The sequence below is a fragment of the Artemia franciscana genome, chromosome 10 (assembly GCF_032884065.1).
Source record: "Artemia franciscana chromosome 10, ASM3288406v1, whole genome shotgun sequence".
Taxonomy (NCBI): domain Eukaryota; kingdom Metazoa; phylum Arthropoda; class Branchiopoda; order Anostraca; family Artemiidae; genus Artemia; species Artemia franciscana.
The window spans coordinates 28340945-28368817 of NC_088872.1; the positions used below are offsets into that span (position 1 = coordinate 28340945).

A 27873-nucleotide genomic window follows, 5' to 3' on the forward strand; every position below is an offset into this window, starting at 1 on the left:
TGCCTAAGAAGTATTGACTACTTGAACCTGAGATCTTAAGATCTTTCATGTCTTAATTATGCGTAATTCAGCAGGTAAAATAAGGTATAATAGTATATTCAGAAATATTTTTGAAGGGAAGTAAATTTTTGAGCTTATTTTCAAGAAACATGGCTTTTAAGTTGTTTTTTTTTTGGGGGGGGGGGGCAAAACTGATGTCTAGAGCAATTTTGAAGATGATATCATCTCTTAGCGGTCAACTTATTTATTTGAGTCAACTTATACAACTTATTTATTTGAGTTTTGGTGTTACTGATACCCAAATACATTAGTTTAAATAAGAATGATTTTTTTTAGCTGCTATACAAATCAAGGTAACTGGGCTATCTACTTTTTTGTTTTTGTCTTTTTTCCGCCTGACGTATTATTTAGATTTATTTCCTAAAATATCTCTTATTATCTTATTACTATTATCTTGTTCTTAAATATATCTCTTTACTTTCCTTTCAAAACTCTTTTAAGGAAACATTTTTAAAATTTACCTTTGATAAAGACAGGTTAATCGCAGGTTCTTTCGTTTCTGCTTCTATTTTTTTCCGGTTTATTAAAGAATCACATTTCTACAGATCTATTCGGTTTTTTGATCAAACCTTTTAATAATCAATTAAAAGGAAACTTCATAAGGATTTATTAAAACCCGCCAAAAAGTTTTCTCGTCAGATTTATTCCTTCCCATGGAAAAAGCTAACTTTTCTTGTAATTAACGTAACTTCATACGGCAAACTCTAATTTTACCCATTAACTGTTAATTATTGACCATATGTCAATAATTTGACCATGGTTAAATTATTAAACCATGGGTTTTGACTAACCCCAAGACTATTTCTTAAACTTAGACATTTCCGTAGAAATTCCTATTCATTTTTTTCTATAACAGGTTTAGACAGAAAAGTTCAATAATATGATCCTTCATATTAAGTTTTTTATGGTTGTCACCGATGTCACCATAAATGGCCTCACATAAATAACCAGAGTTAAAGTGCTATTTAGACTATATGGAATGCTACAACTTTTTGAGTTAACCTGACAAAATGTCACCTTTCAAAGTTTACATGGCATCGGTTATAGCCAGGGATAGGTCCTCAAGACATTGGTAATAGAAGAATATGACTTCACACCAGTTTGGCAATGGCTGCATTTCTTAAGCCCCCTGCGTTGTAGATATCAATTTCCATCAAGGTATAATAAATACGGCTGGCCTTAGCTATGTGTTTTGTTTCTTCAACCTTCATCACGTCCAGGCCTGATTTTCCCTTAAGTAAACCCCTGTGATAAATTTACATAAGATTTTTCTTTTATCATCTGTAGTAAAATTTTAAAGAGCATTATAAAAGAACATACGGAGACCGCACTTGAGACTTCTAGTTTTGCACAAGTTTTAAACTTCAAAACAATTTTAATTTTCACATTCCTTATACTGAGACGTTTCAAAACGTCTACAGTTGAAAACACAACTTACAGTTGCGTTTAGAGTTTTCAACTCTATAGTTGATTAAATAAAAAAAAAACTAATTTTTATAGCTGAAAGTAAGGAGCGACATTAAAACTTAAAACGAACAGAAATTACTCCGTATATGAAATGGGTTGTCCCCTCCGCAATCCCTCGCTCTTTACGCTAAAGCTTTTAATTGTTTTAAAAAGTAGAATTGTGGCAAAAAGTCAAACTTTAGCGTAAAGAGCGAGGGATTGCGGAGGGGACAACCCATTTCATATACGGAGTAATTTCTGTTCGTTTTAAGTTTTAATGTCGCTCCTTACTTTCAGCTACAAAAAAATAGTTTTTTTTTATTTAATTTCTGAACGTTTTTGAATTAATGCATGTTTGGTTTTGGCTCTCCGCACATAAATTATTAAAATGAAATTTGTATATTAATTCTTTTTTTGGCTAAATGGCTTTCTCTTAGTTTTGATCAGACGATTTTGAGAGATAAGGGGTGGAGAAGGAGGCCTAGCTGCCCTCCAATTTTTCGGTTACTTAAAAAGGCAACTAGAACTTTTAATTTTTAACGAACGTTTTTATTAGTAAAAAATATACGTATCTTAAGAATTAACTTACGTAACAAACTTTCATAACCTTATATTTTTAATATGTATACGAGGGGTTTTGTACCCTCGTTAATACCTCGCTCTTTACACTAAATCGTAAGTTTTGTCCCAACTCTTTAAGAATGACCCCTGAATCAGAAAGGCCGTAGAATAAATAGTTGAAATTACTAAAAATACTTTAGCATAAAGAGCAAGGTATTTATCTCCTCCTAAATACCTGGCTCTTTATGCTAAAGTAGTTTTAGAACCCCTCATATGCGTAATAATCTCTGTTCGTTTTAAGTTTCAATGCTACTTCTTCCTTTCATTTCCTTCTTCCGTGGGAGGGGGCCTAGATGCCCTCCAATTTTTTTGGTCACTTAAAAAGGGCACTAGAACTTTTCATTTCCGTTAGAATGAGCCCTCTTGCGACATTCTAGGACCACTTGGTCGATACGAGGACCCCTGAAAAAAAAAACAAAAAACAAATAAACACGCACCCGTGATTTGTCTTCTGGCAAAAAATACGAAATTCCACATTTTTGTAGATAGGAGCTTGAAACTTCTACAGTAGGGTTCTCTGATACGCTGAATCTGATTGTCTCATTTTCGTTAAGATCCTACAACTTTTAGGGGGTGTTTTCCCCTATTTTCTAAAATAAGGCAAATTTTCTCAGGCTCTTAACTTTTGATGAGTAAGACTAAACTTGATGAAACTTATATATTTAAAATCAGCATTAAAATGCGATTCTTTTGATGTAGCTATTGATATCAAAATTCAATTTTTTAGAGTTTTGGTTACTATTGAGCCGGGTCGCTCCTTTCTACAGTTCGTTACCACGAACTGTTTGAAAATATACGTAACTTAAGAATTAACTTACGTAACAAACTTTCATAATCTTATATTTTTAATATGTATACGAGGAGGTTTGTACCCTCGTTAATACCTTGCTCTTTACACTAAATCGTATGTTTTTTCCCAATTCTTTAAGAATGACCCCTGAATCAGAAAGGCCGTAGAATAAATAGTTGAAATTACTAAAAATACTTTGGCATAAAGAGCGAGGTATTTATCTCCTCCTAAATGCCTCGCTCTTTATGCTAAAGTATTTTTAGAACCCCTCATATGCGTAATAGTCTCTGTTCGTTTTAAGTTTCAATGCTACTCCTTCCTTTCATTTGAAAAAACGTTTTCATGTTTGTTTTTCATTGTTTTCTCATAGTAACGCTAGAAAATCCTGCGCCCTTTTTCTTTGAATTTTTCTTCCCCCGTGACAGATTCATCCAAGGAAAGATCCTCCAACATAGCCCCCTCCCCTCAGCCCCACCCCCAAACAAAATAAAATCCCCCTGAAAACGTCTGTACACTTCCCAATAACCATTACTATATGTAAACACTGGTCAAAGTTTGTAACTTACAGGCCCTCCCCCAGGGATTGTTGGGGAGTAAGTCATCCCCAAAGACATAGTTGTTATGGTTTTCGACTATGCTGAACAAAATGGCTATCTCAAAATTTTGATCCGTTGTGTTTGGGAAAAAAATGAGCGTGGGAGGGGGCCTAGATGCCCTCCAATTTTTTTGGTCACTTAAAAAGGGCACTAGAACTTTTCATTTCCGTTAGAATGAGCCCTCTTGCAACATTCTAGGACCACTTGGTCGATACGAGGACCCCTGAAAAAAAAACAAAAAACAAATAAACACGCACCCGTGATTTGTCTTCTGGCAAAAAATACGAAATTCCACATTTTTGTAGATAGGAGCTTGAAACTTCTACAATAGGGTTCTCTGATACGCTGAATCTGATTGTGTCATTTTCGTTAAGATCCTACGACTTTTAGGGGGTGTTTTCCCCAATTTTCCTAAATAAGGCAAATTTTCTCAGGCTCGTAACTTTTGATGAGTAAGACTAAACTTGATGAAACTTATATATTTAAAATCAGCATTAAAATGCGATTCTTTTGATGTAGCTATTGATATCAAAATTCAATTTTTTAGAGCTTTGGTTACTATTGAGCCGGGTCGCTCCTTTCTACAATTCGTTACCACGAACTGTTTGAAAATATACGTAACTTAAGAATTAACTTACGTAACAAACTTTAATAATCTTGTATTTTTAATATGTATACGAGGAGGTTTGTACCCTCGTTAATACCTTGCTCTTTACACTAAATCGTATGTTTTTTCCCAATTCTTTAAGAATGACCCCTGAATCAGAAAGGCCGTAGAATAAATAGTTGAAATTACTAAAAATACTTTGGCATAAAGAGCGAGGTATTTATCTCCTCCTAAATGCCTCGCTCTTTATGCTAAAGTATTTTTAGAACCCCTCATATGCGTAATAATCTCTGTTCGTTTTAAGTTTCAATGCTACTCCTTCCTTTCATTTGAAAAAACGTTTTCATGTTTGTTTTTCATTGTTTTCTTATAGTAACGCTAGAAAATCCTGCGCCCTTTTTCTTTGAATTTTTCTTCCCCCATGACAGATTCATCCAAGGAAAGATCCTCCAACATAGCCCCCTCCCCTCAGCCCCACCCCCAAATAAAATAAAATCCCCCTGAAAACGTCTGTACACTTTCCAATAACCATTACTATATGTAAACACTGGTCAAAGTTTGTAACTTTCAGCCCCTCCCCCAGGGATTGTGGGGGAGTAAGTCATCCCCAAAGACATAGTTATTATGGTTTTTGACTATGCAAAACAAAATGGTTATCTCAAAATTTTGATCCGTTGAATTTGGGAAAAAAATTAGCGTGGGAGGGGGCCTAGATGCCATCCAATTTTTTGGTCACTTAAATAGGGCACTAGAACTTTTCATTTTCGTTATAATGAGCCCTCTTGCGACATTCTAGGACGACTTGGTCGATACGATGACCCCTGGGGAAAAAAAACAAACAAAAAAACAAACAAATAAACACGCACCCGTGATTTGTCTTCTGGCAAAAATACAAAATTCCACATTTTTGTAGATAGGAGCTTGAAACTTCTACAGTAGGGTTCTCTGATACGCTGAATCTGATGGTGTCATTTTCGTTAAGATCCTACAAATTTTAGGGGGTGTTTCCCCCTATTTTCCTAAATAAGGCAAATTTTCTCAGGCTCGTAACTTTTGATGGGTAAGACTAAACTTGATGAAACTTATATATTTAAAATCAGCATTAAAATGCGATTCTTTTGTTGTAGCTATTGATATCAAAATTCAATTCTTTAGAGTTTTGGTTACTATTGAGCCGGGTCGCTCCTTACTACAGTTCGTTACCACGAACTGTTTGAAAACAGTTAGCCTTCATATTTCAAAAACCTAAACAATTTTTCTACTTCTAGAGTCAATTGGCGAAAAACATCAGCAAAAATCGGAGATTTTTTTTTTCACCCGACAAAAATTGAAAATGGGAAAAACTTAGGGACGAAATTTTGGAAAAGATGAAATTACCTGAGCAAAAATATAAATGTGCAAAATTTTCAGAAAAAAATGAAAATGGTGAAATTTTCTCAGAGGACCTTGTCTCTTTACGAATAAAGAGGCTTGATACATCGACTACCCTCCTAATGACTGTCTTTCAAATAGCTTCAGAATAGGTTAATTTAGACAAGGTTAGAGATGCGCACTCTACCTTGTCTAAATTAGCCTATTCCAAAGCTATTTGAGCAGGGACAGTTATTCAGAGGGTTACTACGACAGTCAAACAATTGAATTGTGTGGTTTCGAGATTGTGAAGTGTACTGTTGTCAAAGCTCATATAAGGACTTTGAATTTTTGAAGAAAGCCGATTCTTGAAATTTTGAAGTTCTACTGGCAAAAATCTGAAAATTCAAAGTTATTTGAAGAAAAAAAAATTGAAATGGGTTAAATTTCTTTAATTTGAACTTCTTTAATATGTTGTCAAAGAATGATACGTGTACTCTGAATTTTTGAAAAAAGATGGAATCTAAAAAATGTGAGAGTTTTAATTATAAAATATGAAAATTCAAGGGCTAGAAGAAAAAAAAAATGAAAATCCTTGAATGCTTGAATTGAGAAATATTTTTCAGTCAATTACTTTGAAATTGCGAAAAATTTGACTTTCTTGAAATGTAAAAGGTTTAGTTATAGACAGGAAAATTCAAGGAGTCAGAAAGAAGATAAAGTGAAATCGTCAAAATTATTGAATTGTATAGTTTTTTGTTGTCCAAATGAAATAAGAAATCGAAATTGTTAAAAAAAAAGCTGTGATTCTTGAAATATGAAAAGTTTAGTTTTAAAAATCTGAAAACTCCAAGTGGTTAGAAACAACAGAAATGCGTAATATGTTAAAATTCTTGACTTGAGAAGTATTTTGTTGACGAAAATTGAAAAGAGCATTTTGGAATTTTGAAAAAGCTGAGATTCTTCAAATGTAAAAGATTTCGTTACAAAATTCTCAAAATTCAAAGTCGTTAGAAGACAAAAAACGCGAAATTTCTTAGAATTCTTGAATTGGGAAGTGTTTTGCTGTCAAAAACTGAAACGAGACTTGTAAAATTTTTGAGAAACATGATTTTGAAACATGAAAGGCTTAGCAATAAAAATCAGTAAATTCAAAGTCGTTAGAAGGAAGGGAATGCAAAATTTATTAAAATTCTTTTATTAGAAACGTTTCTGCTCTCAAAAATTGAAACAAGAATTTTGGAATTCTAAAAAATGACACGATTTCAAAATGTGGAAGGTTTATTTATAAAATCTTAAAATTCAAAGCTATTCGAAGGAAGAAAATTAGAAGTTTTAAAGATTTCTTCGATTGGCAAGGGGTTTGCTGTCCAAATAAAACAATAATCGTGGAATTTTGAAACGAAATCAACTATATATCTTGAAATTTGAAGATTTAGTAGTTAAACCAAAAGATAAAAAGCCTTAGAACACTGAAACTGTAAAAAAAACTTAAAGTTCTTGAAAAGCGATAGGTTTACTTGTTAAAGTAAACCTATCACATATTAAAGTCATTAAAAGACTTTGAACTAAAAAACCGTGAAAAAAGGAAATTAACTGAAATTTAAGGTTAGTTGTCGATATCCAAAGATAAGAAGTCTTGGGACTAAAAAATGCTAAAAAAAAAAAAAAAAATTGAAATCCTACAAAATGTAACAAAATACAAAATGTACATCTGTCAAAATCTCAAGATTAAAAGCCAAGGAACTCTGAAATTGTGAAAAAAAAGTTGAGTTTCTTGGAACGTGACGGATTGTGTTGTCAAAGCCTGGAATTAAGAGACTTGGAACTAAGAAATCCAATAAAAAGAAATTCTTGAAATTTGAAAGTTTAGTTGTCAAAATCTGAAAATTAAGAGAGCTGAAACTAAAAAATGTTAAAAACTAAAAATCTTGAAATACATAAAATTGAAGGATTAAATGTCAAAATTTGAAGAAAAGGGACTTGGAGCTCTGAAATTATGAAAAATTGAATTTCAAGATAAGGTAGCTAAATTAAACATGGAAAAACAAATTGGGAACCGTACTTTGTAAAATTATTGCACAAAAAAAAGAACACAGTGAAAAGAAAAAGAAAAGATAAAGAAAACAATGTATAAAAGACAAAAACTATCAGTATATTTGGCTCAAAAGTGCAATTTCTAAGCTTTTGTCCAGTGTGCGGAGATAATTTTGGAAAAGAGTGAAAAAATCTTAAAAGTCTTAGGAGTAAAACTTAAAAATAGAGTTAAAAGAAAAAGCATAATCTGTCTTTTCGAGGAGAGGTCTTCTCAAGTAAGTCATGGTCGTTATTAACATGAGTTAAACAAACATAAGCAAATAGGCAAATCCATGCAATTACATAAAAGATATGGAAAGAGTGTGGCCTCTGTAAAAGAGTTTTATGCGCTAATGGTCAATATAGACTTGGTAATTGGACATAAGATAAAATAAAATAAGCAAATAAATCACAATTTTGCAAGTGGGAATCGAATAGAGAGGAAACAAATCTTAAAGTGGGTCAAATAGAGAGAAAAAAAAAGAGATGAATGAATTTTAGGAGGAATGTGTGCCATTCTGTTCCACATATTGCTAGTTTTATCACATAGATAAAAAAAAAGAAAATATGATAAATAAAAGATGTGGAAGGTGAGGAATGGTTGGGGGATTTCGAGGGGAAATTCTTTATACTAATCAAAGCATAAAATAGGGTTTTTCATGGTAGGGGATACAACTGTGTTTGGTCCCTGTGCGGGCTTTTTTAATGTTCTAAAAAAAACTTTTATGGTTAAAGAAAAATCTTCCGTGAATTTATCACAGATGTTTAATTAGCAAAAATCAGGTCTAGACATTTTCAAGGTTGAAAAAAAAAACTGTTAGCTTTGGCCAATTGTATTTATAGCACCTGGAGGGAAATTGATATCTATAACTAGGATGGCCTAGGAAGTGTAGATATAAGAAAACTAGTGTGAAATGAAAGCTTTGTATTGGCGATGTCGTGAAGACATATCCTTACCTGTAGCCGGTGTCGTATAAAGTAATGGAAGGCGTAGCAATTTGCCGTTTGAACTCACAGAAACTATAGCATCCCATATAATCTAAATGGCATTTGAATACTATATTCTTAATGCCTCTTAAGTCCTTTTATTTATTTTTGCACTGGACCTAATATGGCAAAATAGCAAGAATTTTGAAATATATAGAGTAGGTGCACAGAATTCAATCTGCTTAGTAGTGCAATATGCATTGACTGACATAATCTAACTGAAAATAAAAAATTAAATAGCTTAAACTTTGCATCTTATATTCCTTTATTTCTTCAACTTGCCTTTTCTTGTTTTGTTAGGATAAATGGAATAAGTTGAAACCAGATCAATGGAACCTCAACAAGTGGCTCCTAAAATAAAAGGCTTTCCGGAACTCGGCAGCTCCTTTAAAAAGAGATAATGAATGAGGCATCTTTCAATATCTTGGAGTGATTATATGCCTAGAGGTAATTTTAAAGATCAATATATGTTAAAGAGCCCATTATATTACTTTCCAACGATCAATTTAAAGTGACTTTGATCTTTAGGGAAGTCTAATCAGTGAGTCAGCTAACAAAAAAGTTTCATCTACAACCTTATTTTCTTTTCTTATCTAGCGTAACTCTATTTTCTAAGAAGTGTTATTAGTTATTGGTTTACTGAAAATGTGCTTAATCGGTAGATGCAAGTATTTTGTTTGCCATTTCCTTTACGGTTAAATGAAGCTTTAAAATAAATTATATTAACCGTTGCCTTTGAATGAAAAGCGTTCATCTTTAAAAATGATTTCGCCATCGAGAGGCGTTATCAAATTTGAAAATAGAAAGCTTATAAACAAGAACAAGCTGATCTTCCGGGGTCAAAGCCCCGTGAAGTCTTGAAAAATTTTATAGTAGGCTATGGATATGGAATTTGATTGAGTAACAAAACTAATATTAGAGGAGCTAAAGTGTATTCTTAAAAAGAAAAGTTTAGGGATCTCGAAGGGTTGCCTTTGGGTCACTATTGCGGAACAGCAAATCAACATAACATAGGAATCGAATCCAATACTGAAAAAAGAGCAAAAAGGCAGAGTTTATATTTTAACATAAATTTATCATTTCAGTTAATATTAATACCAAATTTTAATTGCAAAAACATTTATAGGAATTCCGAAAGAGAGCCTGATATCTTTCTAGTGGGATCAAAACAAAAAAGCCTTTGGAGTCGCCACGGTCGAAATCCTGTACAGGGGAATTAAAACCCTCCACCTTCAACAAAAAGGAAAATCGCTTTTGCATGGGAAGCATTGATGAGTCTCTTTTTCCTTTCTTCTTCTTCTTTTTCTTTTTTTCTCCACCTCTAATGGGGCACTAAAAAATCCTAGAAAGCTGTTAAAGGGCTCATTTTAAAGGTATTTTTTGTATCTACACCCTTCTTATAGATCCAAATTAATAGCGCCATCATAAAGTGCCATGTGGTACCCAAAATAGATTTTGGGTACCAAATCTAAGGCTAAATTCAAAGCCCTTGATTATATTAAAGTATATTTTTTTTGTATATTCTTTTTGATAGCACAATCATAAATTGCCATATTAAACTGTTGTGTCATTCCCGAAGGTCAAAGGTTGGGAAGCATAAAAATGGTAACATGTTAAACTCCATGGTTTTTAATATCCTTCGGTTCTCTAGAGATTCTACAATAATTTCAAGATAATGTATGGATTTATAAGCTTATTTATATAATTAAATTTCGAAAGTTTCGATAAGAGTCTGAAATCCCTCAAGTCTCTGAAACTCGCTATCAAAGGCTCCTTGAGTAAAATTCCCAAGGAGACAAGCAAACCGTCAGTATTCAGTCGTCAAACTAATCTGCAATCAAACAGTTCAGGGTAACGAACTGTAAGTAAGGAGCGACTCGGTCCAATAGCAAGCAAAACTCTAGAAAATGGAACTTTAATAACAATAAATACATCAAATAATTGACTTTTTATGCTGATCTTAAATATATAAAATCCATTGAGTGCAATGTTACCCATCAAAAGGTACATGCCTGAGAAAGCTTGCCTGATCTCCGAAAAAGGAGGAAAGCAATCGCAAAAGTCATGGGATCTTAATGAAAAGCACAACAGTAGATTCAGCATATCAGAGAATCCTACTGTAGAGGTTTCAAGCTCCCATCAACAAAATACATAATTCTTTTTTTTTTGCTAGAAGAAAAATCATGGATGAGTGGTTATTCGTTGTTTTGTTGTTTTTTTTTCCTAGGTGGTTGTATGGAGCCAATGGTGACAGGAGATCGAGAAGGTTCATTCAAACGGAAATTAAAAGTTCTAGTACCCTTTTGAAGTGACCAAATTGGAGGGCAAATGGCCCCCTCCCATGACTTTTCCCCCAAAGAGATTCGACCAAAATTTTGAGATATTCATCGGATTCAGGATGGATGAAACCGTCTCAAACTATGCCTTTTGGGATGAAATAATCCCCCATAACCAGTTCAGATAAGGCTGCAAGCTGCGCAATTTTATCATTGTTCACATATAGTATTTGTTACTATAAAACAAAATAAACAAAGTTTTTTTGGAGGAGGGATTTTTGATGGGGAGAGTTTTCCATGGAGAAAAGAGTTTTCGGGGGGAATTTTCAGGAGAATTATACACGGAGGAGAGGGAATGGGATTTCCTAGCATTATAAAAAGTCAGACATTTTTTCAACGACAGTAAGGAGCAAAATCAGAAATTAAAACGGGATTCTGAATATGAAGGGGCACCCCCTCCCCGATCCTCGATCTTCATGCTAAAGTTTGAATTTTTATCGAAATTCTTTAAGAAAGACTGCTCAAACATAAGGGCTGTCGAATTTGAAAAAGAGTATTTTGGAAGACCTTCAAGACTTTGGCACAAAGGGCGATTGTTGAGGAAAAGGTAGCCCTTATATACAGAAGAAGTTCTGTTTGTTTTAAGTTTTAATGTTACTCCTTACTTTCAGTCGAAAACACTTTTTGTTTTTTAATTTAATAATAAACAGGGCCACAATTAGTGATAAGGAAAGAACTAAAGAGAGATGTGCACACCATTTTGAGCATGTGGTGAACGGGTGATAATGTTACAGGGAATTATATAAAGGATTAAAATTAATAAGGCTCCAGGTGCTGATGGTGTGGTAAATAAATGTTCGAAATGTGGTGGTTGGGAAGTTTTGAGATAAATTACTAAAGATTATAAATATGGTTTCTGGGAAAGGGGAAGTACCAGCGATTTAGGAAAACTTCAATTAATCCTCTCTATAAGAAAGGTGATTAGAGCGAGCATGGTAACTACAGAGTCATTAGCTTGGTTTCTGTAGGAAATCAAATTACTTATTATGATGAAGTCTAGACTTCAAAATGTTGTGCTTAAATTTTTTGAGAGAGAGAACTGTGTCATGTTAGAAAGTGGAGAGGACGCGTCAACCAAATTTTCGCTCTTAGATTAATAACTGAGAATTGTTAGGGTCATTAGGCCACCTTTAGTCCTCAGTTTTGTAGACTACAAGCAAGCGTTTGATCCAGTTGAGAGAAGAGCTTAAGCAAAGGTCCTATTCATATATGATATACCAGATAAAAACATTAAAGCGATTAATGCTACGTATTAGAATAACATTGCTACGTTTAAGGTAGGAAATGAGACTAGTGGTGGGATTCGTACTGAATAAGGGGTTAATCAGGGTTGCGTTCATCCCTCTTTGTATAGATCATTTTGATAGACTTTGTACTAAGGAACACGACAAACGCTATGGAACAGCATGGAGTAAAATGGGAAACTAATACTCTCCTAGACTGAGGTTGCACTGATGAAGAGAGAGTCCTAAGTGAGAATTTTTGCAAAATGAGTGGATTTTCGGAAGTTTTGATAGTTCAGGGTGCAAAATAGGTATAAAAATTAAGGTTAAGAAGACTAAGTCACTAAGACTAGGAAGAAATGAAGGGAAAAAGATGATGTTGGGTAGAAAGAGCAACAAGCAATTGAATAGCTTCACTAACTTAGCTAGTGAACATGGCTGATGTAGGGAAAATGTTAGTCGAATAGCCAAGATCCAGGATGTATTTTCACAGTTCAAAAAAGATTTGAAGAATAGGAAAATAAATCTGGGAACCAAGATTAGATTATTGGAAGATAAAGTGATGACAATGGTCAAGTATGATGTTGAATTATGTGCACTCCGAACGACGAGGCACGATTTTTTAGATATTTTCAAGAGGAACAGTCTATGGATTGGTTGGATACTCGTCTGACTGACCTTATTACAAAAAGTATGATCTAAGAAAAATATGGTTAAATCCCGCTTCCTAGGGCTGTAAGAGAAAAACACTGAGATTACTAGGACGCATTCTGTGGTTTTAGGATGGTAGATTGCCAAAGATCGTCTTTTTTTACCAATCATCTAGAGCCGAACAAAAAGCGGGTCGTCATCGGTTGGGTGTGATGAGGTCGTGAGGAAAGATTTATGGTACTTCTTGGGAAGATTTAAAAAGGAAGGGTCTGAATAGATTGTGATGGAAGATGAGCGTGCATAATTGTCTTGGCTTCAGGCGGATTGGTGCTGCAGTGAGTCGTCAATAGTAGTAGTATTAGTATAGCAAATAGGTATATGTGAGTGTCTTTGGTAAATATTTATTGGTCGGCCTATTTTGGAGGAAACATGCTATTCGAATAAAAATTTATATTCTGCAGGATAGTTAAAGATTTTCTTCTCTTAATTCTGTTTCGTTGCGTAGGTTTTGTGTTTTGAATAAAGCACTAATTTTTCAGAATTCAGAATACATTGCGTTACGATTATTCAGTTTATTTATTGTTTTTTTTTCCCTATCTTTTGACCTCATTGTTATCACAGCATGCCTCGTTAAGCCTAGCTTACCACGTAGAATTGGGTAGACTCCCAACAACCTAAAAGGTAAACGACTGATGACAGATTCATTGGTTTATTCATTGGACAGGACTTCAGACGGTCAAATGGCAACGGAAAAACAAAAGGCACAAGAAGGATACTTTTTCTATCAAGTCAAGTTTGGTTGATTTCTGATCGCCCATTCTTCTAAATGTCTTGATAAACAGAGTAGAAAGGGCCCTTCTCCTTCGCTCTCCTATCATCGAGTCATAATCCCATAAAAACATCTCTAAGACATTAGCTTAGTTACCACCACCTTTATCAGGGTCCGACAACCCTCTTTAGAAATTTCCTGACAACAAGAATTTAGGGACCAAACTTAGGCCCAAACTCTCAAAAACATAAATAGAAAATTTACTCTTACTCAGGTGCGGAAACAAAATTAATGAGGGGGGACCATAAAATTTGGCTCCCCCATCGGAATTTTTCACCCTTTCGATCCTGTACCTGTGCAATTTTTGACTTTCTGGGGGGGATACGTGCCCCCCAAAATCACCCCCTGGCTCTTCCCTAAAATAATCGGACAATCCGTCCAGTTGAGTGGGGTGAGAACAAGAATTTTATAACCCGCTCCCCCTACTAAGTCTAGAATTGAGAAGAACCCCAAAAGTCAGAAGTATTGAACCCAGTCTTATTTCCAACCAAATTTTCCATCTAGAAAAACCTATCTATCTAGATGTCTCATTTACAAGTAAATCCTAGATAACATCTTGTGTTAGATGTCCTGATTGTTAAAATTTAGCGACCCACCCCCCAAAAAAGAAGTCAGATATGATTTCCAAAAAAGTAAAGCTAGGATGCTACTCTTATTTGTCTCCAATTCTAGTTTAGGTAGAAACATCCGTGTTGTTATTTGCCCTGATAACAAAAATTAAGGACCCTCTCCCTCTTAAAAACCCTCTCCTTCCCTCAAAAAGGAAGAATCGGGTTTTAAGTTCCCAAAAAAGATAGCTAGGCCCCAACTCCTTGCCTCCCACTAAGTTTTATCAAAATCTAGCAATACCTTCCGGTACATAACTATGAGTATTCAGGGACCCACTACATCACAAAGGCTCGATTTGTCCGGGCAACCTAAAAACATAGCTAGGACACCCTCCTCTATTCCTTCTAATCCCCGTATGAGTCAGATTACAGCTTTATATGTTTCAGATTGCTTCTGGGACCAAGTTATTTGTGCACAGGAAATTTGGTAAAATCCAATCCAAACTGAAACTTCATTTAAAATTCGGAATTTAATACTTCCACAATAATTTCCTGGAAATCTAGAAGAAAAATAAAATTTTAGATTTCAGATGAATCAGATATATTGATTCGACGTACGTCGACGTACTGTTCGACGTATGTTGAATATTGTAAGATTCCTAAGAAGTTTGCTAAGAAAGCGCGGACAGTTTTCCTTTTCATCCTGTTTTATATTATTTAGCAGACTAGGTAAAAATGTTCGCTATTTTTATGAAAAATCACCAGAAATTTGAAAATATAAGAGGGAAATTTTCTCTTCGTTTCATAATCCCAATAAAGAAACAAAACCTCTAAATCTCCATCCGAATTTCACTGTTACGGAGCTGCAGACCATTGACAGAGACAAAAAAAAACTGCGGAAGCAGTAAACAAAAATGAAATAAGCCTAATTTCAATTCAATGGGTCAAGCAGTATGAATGCAACAATAGCTATCAATTCGCAGCAACACCTTATAATTTGCTAATATAAAAGCATAAACATATAAAGAGTACAAAATCTCATTTCCAACTATTGTTTCTCGGTGATCACTGACAAATCTGAACAAGAATGTACACTTTCATGCACCTTTCACAAAGACTATCAGCAGTAGATTCCATTTGCTTCCATAAAGCGGCCATGTAATCAACTTAATGGGTCATGGGGACATGGAATTATCCTAGTAACAAAGAAGAGACAAAAGCCATATTTTGTGAATTTGTCATACGCTTTCGTCGCCAAACCTTATTGGTTAATAAGTAAAAAAAAATACACCCTAACAAAATCTCATGGCCCTAGAAGACGGAATAGTATTATTTTACTATTTTCGTATTTCACTTATGTCTCAATACTGTAAATCCTGGGGAGGGGATTAGGGGCTATGAAGCTGAATCAGATCTACCCTTCTCAAAAACACAAAACCCCAATTTACATACATTATCATATCCTGGAAATACCATACCTTATCAACATTTTTTTTTTTAAGCAGAGGTTTGGGAACATAAAGAGCTTGGAAATTTGACCTACTATGAAATCTACTAACAAGTATTGGCCAAGCTGTTGGGGGCCTTTGTGATTTTCTACACAGCAGCCTCAAGGGCTTTACTCCTTATTCGAAATACTGAAAGCCAATTAACCCCAAGCACCTAACCTAATTAAATAAATTCGATAATTTCATACCAGCCAAACAAATAGGAAAATAATACAAAGGGAACTAGAAGCAAAAAAAAAAAAAAAAAAACAAGGAGGGTATCCGAGATCGTGACGCTCATACAGATTTGCCACATTAGCAGTGAAACATATAATGTCTCACAAAGCTCAATATCTGATGCCAATAGGTGCTCACACACAAAAAAGTGACTAGAAACGCGTAGCTGGTTAAACGTGAAATCAGCAGAGCTTAGGTTGTTTATGCAGACTGAACAAACATGGTATTTAAGTCTACTAGCAGTAAGGTGCTTCTTGAAGTCATCACAACAAATCCAGAAAAGGAAAGCACAGAAATTCATAATTTATGACAGCACATTGGCCAAGCATGACAAAACGTAAAGAAGGGAAAACGAGGATAAGAACAACCAGTGAAAAAAAGAAGAAAAGTATGCAAATTTTTTCGTCGAGACCTCCGCTCGACCACCTTCAATGCATAATAATATAGTCTTATGAAAGCATGCAGGGTAAGCAATTAGTCTTTAAAAAATCTTTAAATAAAATGAAAGTTTGGAATATTGGATTTCCATTCACTATGGGATTTTTTATTCAGTTACTCTTTCATCGTTACTTGAAAAGGGTTTTCTTTTAAGTTTAGTATTTGTTTTAAGGTTTGTTTTTTAATATTGTCCTGTGGGCTCTTATATGTATTTTATTCTGAACTGGCGTTCTGCTAGCAGCACACTAGCTGGCGTTCTCTTTTTCGTCTCAATCTTACGCGTTGAATTATTAAGGGTAATTGTCCAGGGTAAATTTTCACCAAGATTGAATTGTCGAGAGGATATTTCCGCGGAGTGGGGGATTTCTCAGTAGAGGTGGGGCCAGATTGCCTGGTATTACTTGAAAACGATCAGAAATCAAAGTTTAAAAAACAAGTTTTTTCGACTGAAAGTAAGGAGCAACATCAAAACTTAAAACGAACAAAAATTATTATGTGTTTGAAGGGGATTGTCCTCAGCACCTCGCTCTTTACGCTAAAGTTTGAATTCTGTCCCAATTCTTTAAGAACGACTCCTGAAACACAAGAGTCGTTTAAATAGCACAATAGGAAACTTTTCTAAAAGTACTAAAAAAATAGCATAAAGAGTGAAGTGTTGAGGATGGGGTGATCTCCTTCACACACTTAATAATTTCAATTCGTTTTAAGTTTTAATGTTGCTCCTTACTTTAAGTTAAAAAAAAAATTGTTTTTTTTAAAATTTAATCTCTTAAAGAGACAATAACTGATTGGCATCAAGCAGCAAGTGAACCTGCTGCGTAGAGGACGTTCAGAGCCGCAGTTGAAACTGACAGTCTCAACTTTCATATTACGAAGATCACTCACGGAACCAGTAGAGGAGCTTTCTGTCCCAGAGTTCTAAACATTGTTTTTTGTTGTTTTTTTTTTTTTTTTAGTTTATTCATACAACTTACAAAAGACTACATCTGCAGGCCAGAACTCCGAACTCAAAACTTTAGCTAAGGAGAGACTAGGCAATCCAATCTCGAATGAGGAGTGAGGGTCAGAATTAGTGTGAAGCGGCTCCCATTTCACATGAAGTTTCAGGGTTTTTGGGGACAAGCCTCTAACTTTATCAAAAGAAGTATTTAAAATTGTGATTAAAACAAAGGCTTTGGGGATCCGAATAGCTGCAATTGACTTCTGGCTATGGGAAGGCTTTAGCAAAATACCTGTATCCCTTTGCATTCTTCCACCTTCACTGTTACTATGGCTGTTAATTTAATTCTTACTCACAGTATTTCGTCACCGAATCAGCTGCTGAAGATGACTGTTTAAATGCTACGTCGCGAAAAAAACGTCAATCTAGCAGCAGACTGTACTACACCAGTTTGCACGCCACAATTCTCAAAAAACAGCATTAAAGTCTGCAATACTCGAAGGAACAGCCTGTAGGGCCAACATGCAAACAGGGTCGGAGGACGGCTGTGTCAACGAGTTCTGCAACAGAAGACTCAAAGAATCGATTCCCGACTTCAGGCTGTTAAAAGACGAGCAATCGCAACATCAAAATGCAAGATTTGCGAAACAAGCCTCTACTTGAGGTTATCCGCCGTAAAGATCTATAGCATAAGAGATATTTCGGTAACAGCGGGTTTCTCACAGGTTCGTCAACAGCGAGATTTGACAAAATCAACCAAGTCCTGTGTCAAATTTGCAACTGCAGTGGATGACAAGAAAGGTAACAGTTTAGTCTTTGCAATCAAGATTTCACTAGGCTGGCAGAAATAAGCAAACAGATGCAAAAGAATATCCTTCGAGGTGCCGCTTTGCATGCGTGAATTCATAAAGCATACCAGCTCATACATAACTTGTGTACTTCCTCCAGTATTACTAGCCATCACGCCTCAGCAATAGCCCATAATAATATGCTGGGTAGGTAAGGACTGGGTTGAGATGCAGAGTCGTCTGTGCCAAGTTGAGTATTGATAAGCAAGGGAAACATAGGTTCTTACTACACATTCCTCGCAGTTTAAGGAGGACCCCAATTCCAGCAGGTGCGACGGCACTTACAACAAGAAACCCCCCCCCACCACCTCTTCTTCTTACTTATTCTGAAGGTTGGCAAAAAAAGTAGTTGAGAAATTGTGTTTTTTTTTCACGTTGCGTAATGCACGTAGCCACACTAAAACGTAATATTCGGGAACGCCTCTAGCAGGCCAAAGATCAAGTGTTGGCGACACTTTGAAGTGGATAATTTATTTCAGATATTCTGTATAAAAAAAAAAGGAAACCAAAGCTGTCCGTCTAGTGTTGGTCAAATCGATTCAATGGTTTTTTGGGAATTGCTTGACATCAATTCGAAGGAAATCAATTGCTTTGGCCGTGAAACAAAAACCATTTTACAAGGAATATCTAAACACGTGAGTTGCAGCAGCAAAGCACGCAAAACCTATACTGAGGGGACATATATTACGGTAATAACGGTAATAATGATTCATATTTCTCCAGGAGACGTGGTGGGTAAATTAAGGGAGCATGGGAGGTTTGAAGAGTCACTATCTTGTTTGAAAGAGTCTTGTCTTAACGTGGGATTTGACCACACCGGTCATGAGTTTCACTGTCAATCAAATAAAGTCTAGATGGGTTAAAATCCACATTTAAATCAGAATGGATTTTTCAGGCCGTATTAAACGACAGAACACGAAAGAAAACTTTCCAACTTAATTAGCAGAGTCTTACCAAATGGAGCTCAAGGTTAGAAAGTCCACGCAGTATTAAAGACTTGGAATCAGCAACCAATCTCTTTGTTATGAGCCCAACAAAGTCTACATCTTCTACAGATTTATCCGTCGATAGTTGCACAGCAATCGGAATCTGTAAAATATAGATTTAAATTGAATTTCCTATTCATTCAGGAGTCAATATAGCGATGACGATAGTAATAAAAGTGTCAAATTTTTCATTTCCTAAACCAATCACCAAAGTTGGAACTCCATCCGTCAATTTTATACAAGAAATTCTGATTTTAGAGGTCAATTTGGAAAGCGATTTTCAGCAGTTTATAGGAGAATGAGTTAAATTCCGGTAATTTGTCAGATTTTATGGACGAGGGGAAAACTATTGGAGAAAAGAACTATCAGGTCATTTTAGTACACAGAAAAAGAAAAAGACATTCTCAAGATTAATAGAGTTATAAATATGTATCAAGGTTATAAATTACCCCTTGGGATCACCCAGTGGCACAGAGGGCGACTAGGTGGCGTCCTATTGTTTGCCTAGCTAACAAATGGTACAAACCCTTGGAGATTTTTATTAAACATTTTCATTCGCTCTTTTCTAATTTTACGCTTCGATTTACTGAAATTCAAAATGTTCAAATTCTTCTTAGTGGCATCGAGATTATTTCTAAGAAATTAATCCGGTATTAAATTGGGCTTAGCGGTCAGAAAGTGTTCACAATATCGTCCTTATTCTCGTCAGCCCTGAAGAGTAAGATAGTTTAATTTAGACCGAGTTGGATGTATAATTATTCTGATCAGTGAATTAGTGTTTCCAGTATTTGACATAAATTTCACCGCTTAAAAAGCACTCTAATATCAATTATAAAACCATTAGTTTAAAAAAAAAACATTAACACGATTGTTAGAAACAAATGGAATGCAAGTTTGATATCAAACAAGCTTGTCATCATCTTTTTCGTTTTGTAACAAAAGGCCACAATCAAAAGGATATCAGAATTAAGCTTTGGAATTAACATTATGGCGGACGCATATATTCAAAGATAGTTATTCCATTGTCTCTTCCAATATCCTTCATTCCTTTGTCCTTTAGAATCCATTTTAGCGATGACTAAGCAAGAAAAGTAGTTTTCAATTACTTACTAAGAAATAGAGATATGAGATAAGGATCTCTTAATAGAAAATTTGTGCCTACAAGCAGAATACCGAAAATTTATGAGTGTATTCGTAGGACTTGCGAAATTTCTGTCAAACATTGCAAAACGCTCAAATACTCCTGTTTTTCGTCTGTTCCCATTTTTAGAATTGCGGAGTACTTTTGTTCTCAATAAAATCACAAAAAAAAATATTTAAAATAAACAATAGACGCTAAGCTTAAAGCTTAACAAAGCTTTGCCTATGAAAATTCCCAGTAGAATAAATATAGCACCGCGTTTTGTACTCGAAAGTTGTATTCAAAGATCTTTAGAAAATCAGCAAAGCAAATTGTATTTGGACCTTCTTTATAATATTTTCAAAATTTTCGCAGTTTAGGGGGTAAAGGTTACACACAAGTCTATATCTAGTAACAGAATATATAAAACTTACGAGCAGATTCTGAAAACTTGTATAGTCTCCGTACAGGTTTAGAAAACTTAAAAATGACTTTTTTACTGCTTCCGTATTTAAGGTGGTTGAGACTCGCTGTTTAACGTCATCATCTTGGATACTGCTACAAAAAAAGCAAAGGTTTAAAAATTAAAAAGATCTTGTAAAAAAAAAGTGTAGTTTCATCTAGATTGCTTTCCATACAAATGTTCTTTGTAACCATAATCATGTAAAAAATTTTCAAGTACAGAAGAAAAGAATATTTGGCTCAACAGAACTTTTAATTTGAGCAACCTATTTGTTTCCTGGAAAGAGTTCAATCCTTTTCAGAAGTTTCAGGGCGGAAACACCGCCCCTATTGTATCGCATTTTCTGTGATTTTCATGTTTCCTTCATTGTCCAATTTTGCTTGGTTCTTTTTAAGTTTCGACCCTTCATTTTACTCAAGTTTAGTTGCTGGCGTAACCTAGTAAGAAAGTTCTGGCTTTCGAGCATTTCAATAAAATGAAATCAGCAATGATATGTGGCTTTTCGGTGTATTTCTAATGAGTTTTTTTGTGATTATGAGCAGGATAAAAAAAAAGAAGCAAAATAGAACAACTACACTAAAAAGATACGCTAGAGCTTCAAGTCTGAGATTTATTTGCATTATTTCATTAAAAGAAAATAGAACTCAGGTGTCAATAGGGAATAACTGATTACGGACAGAAATAAGATTCTAGCCCCTTCCTTTATTACTGATGGGGTAATACGTGGTCACAAGATTTGAAGTTAAGGCTTTCAGTGTTTTAAAACAAACCATCAGAAACCCGAAACAATTAGTGAAAACATAATAATTGTCAGTGATTTGGGATATTTTTTTACATGTTTTGAGAGAGGGATTTCAGCCCATGTAAGGGAAGCGGCTGAATCATGGAGAAAGAAAAAAGAACAGAGTCACGATTTTTGCTAGTTTTCACTATTTTTTATTCCTTCGTTCTTAAGTTCTATTCTTAAAGTTTAGAACAACAGCGGGTCAACGGCAAAGTCTTACTGCGAAATTTGAAGAATCTGGCAACAATTTTTTTCTATGGAGTAGTTATGACCGTGACAGCAGGACAAAAATCAAAAGATACATTTGTATGATAAAGGCTGTTATTTGTAGTGAACGAGAAAGAGCTGGTAGGAAATCAATTCATCTAGGTAAATGAATTCATCATAAGAACAGGACTTGGAGACAATAGAATACCGTTCTGACGTTAAGAGACGTCAAAAGGCAGACAATATTCTGCCTTATGAAGTTGCTCCTAAATCATGACAGGAAACACTTTTGTCAAATTTGTTTGACAAAAGTGTTTTGTCAAACAATTTCTTGCATCTATGTGCATTCATGCAAGATATTTTAGACACTAGAACTGGACATATCACATATAAAGATAAGAACTAGACACAGTAAACATTTGGACTACCTCTGTTTTTGGACGACACTCTTCTTTCAGAACCATTCCAGGAAAAAATCAAGCTTTTACGCTTAAGACGAATACAGAAACGGAAAATATTCTCGTTTAAAATAATGAGATGTACAGAAGTCAAAGATGATCTAAATGCCCTCAAAATTATTTCGGATTTGTTCGCTGAAATGCAGCAAATCGTGAATATTTGGGATAAAAAAAAAAAAATTTTAGACATTTACGGAACAATCTATGCAAAAACGTGGATATTAAGGCCCTACCCCCCGTCCAAGACTTCTTTAAAAGAGCCCGATCCCGCCCATTTTTAATATTTAAGAACACTCCAGAATCATCTTTTAGACAAGTTCCTAGATAAAATCCTATAATAACCATTTTTTCTGATTTTCTTTGGAAAATATCTGCTACTACTACTACTACTACTACCGCTTTTAACAGCTCACTGCATCCCCAAGTCACCTAGAGCCAACAGAGTTGCACACGTTCCTTCTCGACCCCGGTCAATTCCAAGCTTCATTATTTACCCCTCCCTAGAAGTTCAAATTCTCTTCAAAAACTTCCTTATGACCTCTTCACACCCCATTCGGGGATGACCTGCTTTCCGTATGGCCCCAGGTAAATGGCCAAAATACACAATCGTTGGCAATCTATCATCGTTCATATTATCCTTCATCTTTCGTTCATTATAGCCTGAGTGAGTGGGAGATAGTCGCATTTTTTGTGGAGTTTATTGTTTGACATACGCTCAGTCAAATCTAAAACTATCCTCAAACAATTCCACTGAAACATTTTATCGTATCTTCCTCAGGTTTTCGAAGCGCCTACGTCTCGGAGCCATACTCTACCACTATCATTACTGTGGCTTCCAATATTCTACTCTTAGTTTGCAGACATATCTTGCAACTTTATCACAGTTTAGTAAACTATGAAAATGCTTTGCATATCTCTTCTTAAATTTTTACTGTCACTAATTTAGGCTCCGGACTTATCTTTAACAGGGACAAATGCAGAATGACTATTTCCTCTCAGTTTCTTAACCTACATGTTCAATATCTCACTATAATATCATCTGGCTGAATCCTAGGCAACTTTATCCATGACCTCAATTTTACATTTCCTCAGTTCACACTTTAATGCGTTCTCTACTGCCCTTACGTTTTCTCATTCACGTAAGATCTCTAACTACTACTTTGCACGCTATTTTTCCAAAATTATTCCAACGACCGTCTACATCTACGTTATCCAAAGCTATAATCTCAAGTTCTATATACAGCTGTTCTTGGAGAGTTCCACTCAAATTCTCGTCTTCAACGTCTCTGAGCCATACTCTACCACTATCATTAATGTGGCTTCTAATATTCTACTCTTAGTTTGCAGACATATCTTGCAACTTTATCACAGTTTAGTTAACTATGAAAATGCTCTGCATATCTCTTCTTAAGTTTTTATTGTCACTAATTTAGGCTCCGGACTTATCTTTAACAGGGACAAATCCAGAATGACTATTTCCTCTCAGTTTCCTAACCTGATTGTTCAATATCTCACTATAATACCATCTGGCTGAATCCTATGCAACTTTATCCATGAACTTAATTTTACATTTCCTCAGTCCACTCTTACGTTTTCTCATTCATATAAGATCTCTAACTACTACTTTGCAAGCTATTTTTCCAAAATTATTCCAACGACCGTCTACATCTACGTTATCCAGCTGTTCTTGGAGAGTTCCAATCAAATTCTCATCCTGGAGTCCATCAACGTCATAAATACCTGGAAGATGATAATCTTCTTGAACATTATCTACAATGTTAGGCCCTACAAGATGAAGCCTTTAATTCTAAAGTACCTGCACCTATTTTAAATAATGGAAAAAAAAACTAGATGTAATCTTTAATTCTCCGCAGTGCCCGTTTCTCCTTTTCGTCAATTAAGGTGTGACAAGTACATCTTCTATACCTAATAATTTTTTTCAAAACAAGAAGTCATTTTGATACTTCGAATAATTTAAATACCTCTTTCGCAGAAATAAAGACGATCCACTCAAATTGTTTAGACTTGGACAGCCACCCTACCCTCTCTATCACCTACAGAATAATTATTCATCTATTCAAAAGATACAAAATTGGGCGTTCAAAGATTATTGGACATCGTTTCTGGTTGGGACGGACATCGATTCCCCTCTTGTATTTGAATAAATTGCTCCTTCACACAAGACATTTGTAATATGGATTGGAAAGGATAGATCGTTCATTTAAGCCTGTGAGATTAGATTAATTCCTTGTCTAGATCAAAGTGATCGGTAGTGGCATTAAGAAAAGGGGTCATTATATTGGAATTAAGCAAATACGTATAATGGTCCTCTTACCCTCTTACCGTCAAAGTGTTTCAAAAGATTAATGGAGAATTAAATGTTTTTAGGTTGTGATCCTACTTTTAAGCTAACTCTAATGGAAATTATTCTTCATCAAATACAAGGTTGAAAATGTATTTATTAACCTTGTAATGCTAAGCTAAAATTTTTGATGCTTCATAAAGAAGAGAGAAATTTGTTTCGATCTTTTTTTCCTTCAAGTTTTTATCTTTAAAACAGAACGGTAAAATGAATGATTTTAATAGTTAAAAAAAAAGAAAAATCAGTCCTTAAATTTGCTTTATCCTTCAAAATTATCTACCCTTAAAATGGCAGAGTGTCATCTGAACTTTACTGAAAACAATATATATATATATATAAATATATATATATATATATATATATATATATATATATATATATATATATATATATAAATATATATATATATATATATATATATATATATATATATATATATATATATATATATATAAATATATATATATATATATGTCTTGTGTACCCATATATATATATATATATATATATATATATATATATATATATATATATATATATATATATATATATATATATATATATATATATATATATATATATATATATATATATATATATTTATATATATATATATACATGATATATATATATATATATATATATATATATATATATATATATATACATATATATATATATATATATATATATATATATATATATATATATATATATATATATATACATATATATATATATATATATATATATATGTATGTATATATACATATATATATATATATATATATATATATATATATATATATATATATATATATATATATATATATATATTTACTATTTTAAAAGAATCTTTTATCTCTCAATACTATTTTTTATACTATTTTGTTCATAAGTGTAAAACAAATGATAGCTCAATACAACTCAAGATGACAAGTGTCATCTGAACTTTACTGAAAACAATATATATATATATATATATAAATATATATATATATATATATATATATATATATATATATATATATATATATATATATAAATATATATATATATATATATATATATATATATATATATATATATATATATATATATATATATATATATATATATATATATATATATATATATATATATATATATATATATATATATACATGATATATATATATATATATATATATATATATATATATATATATATATATATATATATATATACATATATACATATATATATATATATATATATATATATATATATATATATATATATATATATATATATATATATATATATATATATATATATATATATATATATATATATATATATATATATATATATATATATATATATGTATGTATATATATATATATATATATATACTAGCTGTTGGGGTGGCGCTTCGCGCCACCCCAACACCTAGTTGGTGGGGGCGCTTCGCGCCCCCCCCAAGCCCCCCCGCGCGCGTAAGTCGTTACGCGCCATATTAGTTACGCGCCATTGTAGTTGTGTCCCTATGTGTCCCACCTGTGAATATAGATAGATATATATATATATATATATATATATATATATATATATATATATATATATATATATATATATATATATATATATATATATATATATATATATTTTAACTACGTAAAACTTGCGAATATACAACATTCTTTGCTGTCCCATTGTCTGTGCATATAAATAGATTGTCAGGTTTACCGACTCTTGAACATGCAACATATAATGGTCCATGGGAAAACAATCCGTATTCAGATCTATACCTCATGATTCTAATGATTGCCCTTGAGCTTTGTTGATGGTGATTGCTAATCGACCATTCCCTGAGTCGCCATCGTCATTTATATATCCCCCTGTGCACCCCGGCGTCCCCTTTGTAGTTATGTCCCTGTGTCCCGGTCGTCATTTATATTCCCTGTGTCCCGGTCGTCATTTGTGTCCCGGTGTTCCAGTCTGTGATTTCTCTTTGAGTGTCCCGGGCGTCATTTATATTCCTTGTGTCCCGGTGTCCCGGTCGTCATTTATATCCCCCTGTGCCCCCCGGCGTCCCCATTGTAGTTGTGTCCCTGTGTCCCGGTCGTCATTTATATTCCCTGTGTCCCGGTCGTCATTTGTATCCCGGTGTCCCGGTCTGTATATACATTCGTTTTTTAGTTTTGTTTTTCTCCTTTATTTTTTTCCTTTTTTCTTTTTTTTCTTTTTTAGTTTATTTAGATTTTTAGATTTTTTAGTTTTTTTATTAGTTTTTGGTTTTTTTGTAGTTTTTACCATTTTTTTAGTTTTTTTATTTTTTTTTTTTACTTATGTCCTGGTCGTCATTTATACTCCCTGTGTCCCGGTCGTCATTTGTGTCTCGGTGCTTTGTTGATTGCTAATTTATATTATATTTATATTTATATTTTTTATATTTATTAATATTTTTTTAGTTTTCTTTTTCTCTTATTTTTCAGTTTTTTCCTTTTTTTTTAGTTTTTTCTTTTGTAGTTTTTAGTTTTTTTTTGTTTTTTACCTTTTTTTAGTTTTTTTTTTTTTTAGTTTTTTAGCTTTTTTAGTTTTTTTTATTAGTTTTTAGTTTTTTTTTAGTTTTTGCCTTTTTTTAATTTTTCAGTTTTTTTTAGTTTTTAGTTTTTTACCTTTTTTTAGTTTTTTTTAGTTTTTTAGCTTTTTTAGTTTTTTTTCTTTTTAGTTTTTTTTGTAGTTTTTACCTTTTTTAGTTTTTTTTCTTCTTTTGTATTAGTGTGTATTAGTGAGTTTTCTATTAGTGTGAAATAATTCAGACGTCATATGCGGACAAACACGACGTCACTCGACAGACAGACAGACAGACATAACCCACAAACAACTTATTTTTATATATATTTATTCATATTTTTTTAGTTTTCTTTTTCTCTTTTATTTTTCAGTTTTTTCCATTTTTTTAGTTTTTTTCTTTTTTAGTTTTTAGTTTTTTTTAGTTTTTTACCTTTTTTTAGTTTTTTTTAGTTTTTTTAGTTTTTTAGCTTTTTTAGTTTTTTTATTAGTTTTTATTTTTTTTTGTAGTTTTTGCCTTTTTTTATTTTTTTCAGTTTTTTTTCAGTTATTAGATTTTTACCTTTTTTTAGTTTTTTTTAGTTTTTTTAGCTTTTTTAGTTTTTTTTTCTTTTTAGTTTTTTTTGTAGTTTTTACCTTTTTTAGTTTTTTTCTTCTTTTGTATTAGTGTGAAATAATTCAGACGTCATATGCGGACAAACATGACGTCACCTGATCCATCCACAGATCCACACACAGACAACTTATTTTTTACTTATGTCCTGGTCGTCATTTATACTCCCTGTGTCCCGGTCGTCATTTGTGTCTCGGTGCTTTGTTGATTGCTAATTTATATTATATTTATATTTATATTTTTTATATTTATT

General features: G+C 33.4%; 1 protein-coding gene across 2 annotated transcripts in view; it reads right to left on the minus strand.

The window, feature by feature from the left end:
• Window positions 1-27873, minus strand: part of LOC136032024 (origin recognition complex subunit 4-like) — a 218236-nt gene that overhangs the window by 87863 nt on the left and 102500 nt on the right. The window contains exons 6-7 of one of the 2 annotated variants that reach the window (XM_065712104.1): window positions 20611-20731; window positions 19025-19159 (exon numbers count right to left, since the gene is read on the minus strand). In XM_065712104.1, the coding sequence (XP_065568176.1) occupies window positions 19025-19159; window positions 20611-20731 (256 nt within the window). Of the gene's footprint in view, window positions 1-19024; window positions 19160-20610; window positions 20735-27873 lie in introns of both variants that reach the window. The other variant, XM_065712102.1, reaches the window with a different exon arrangement.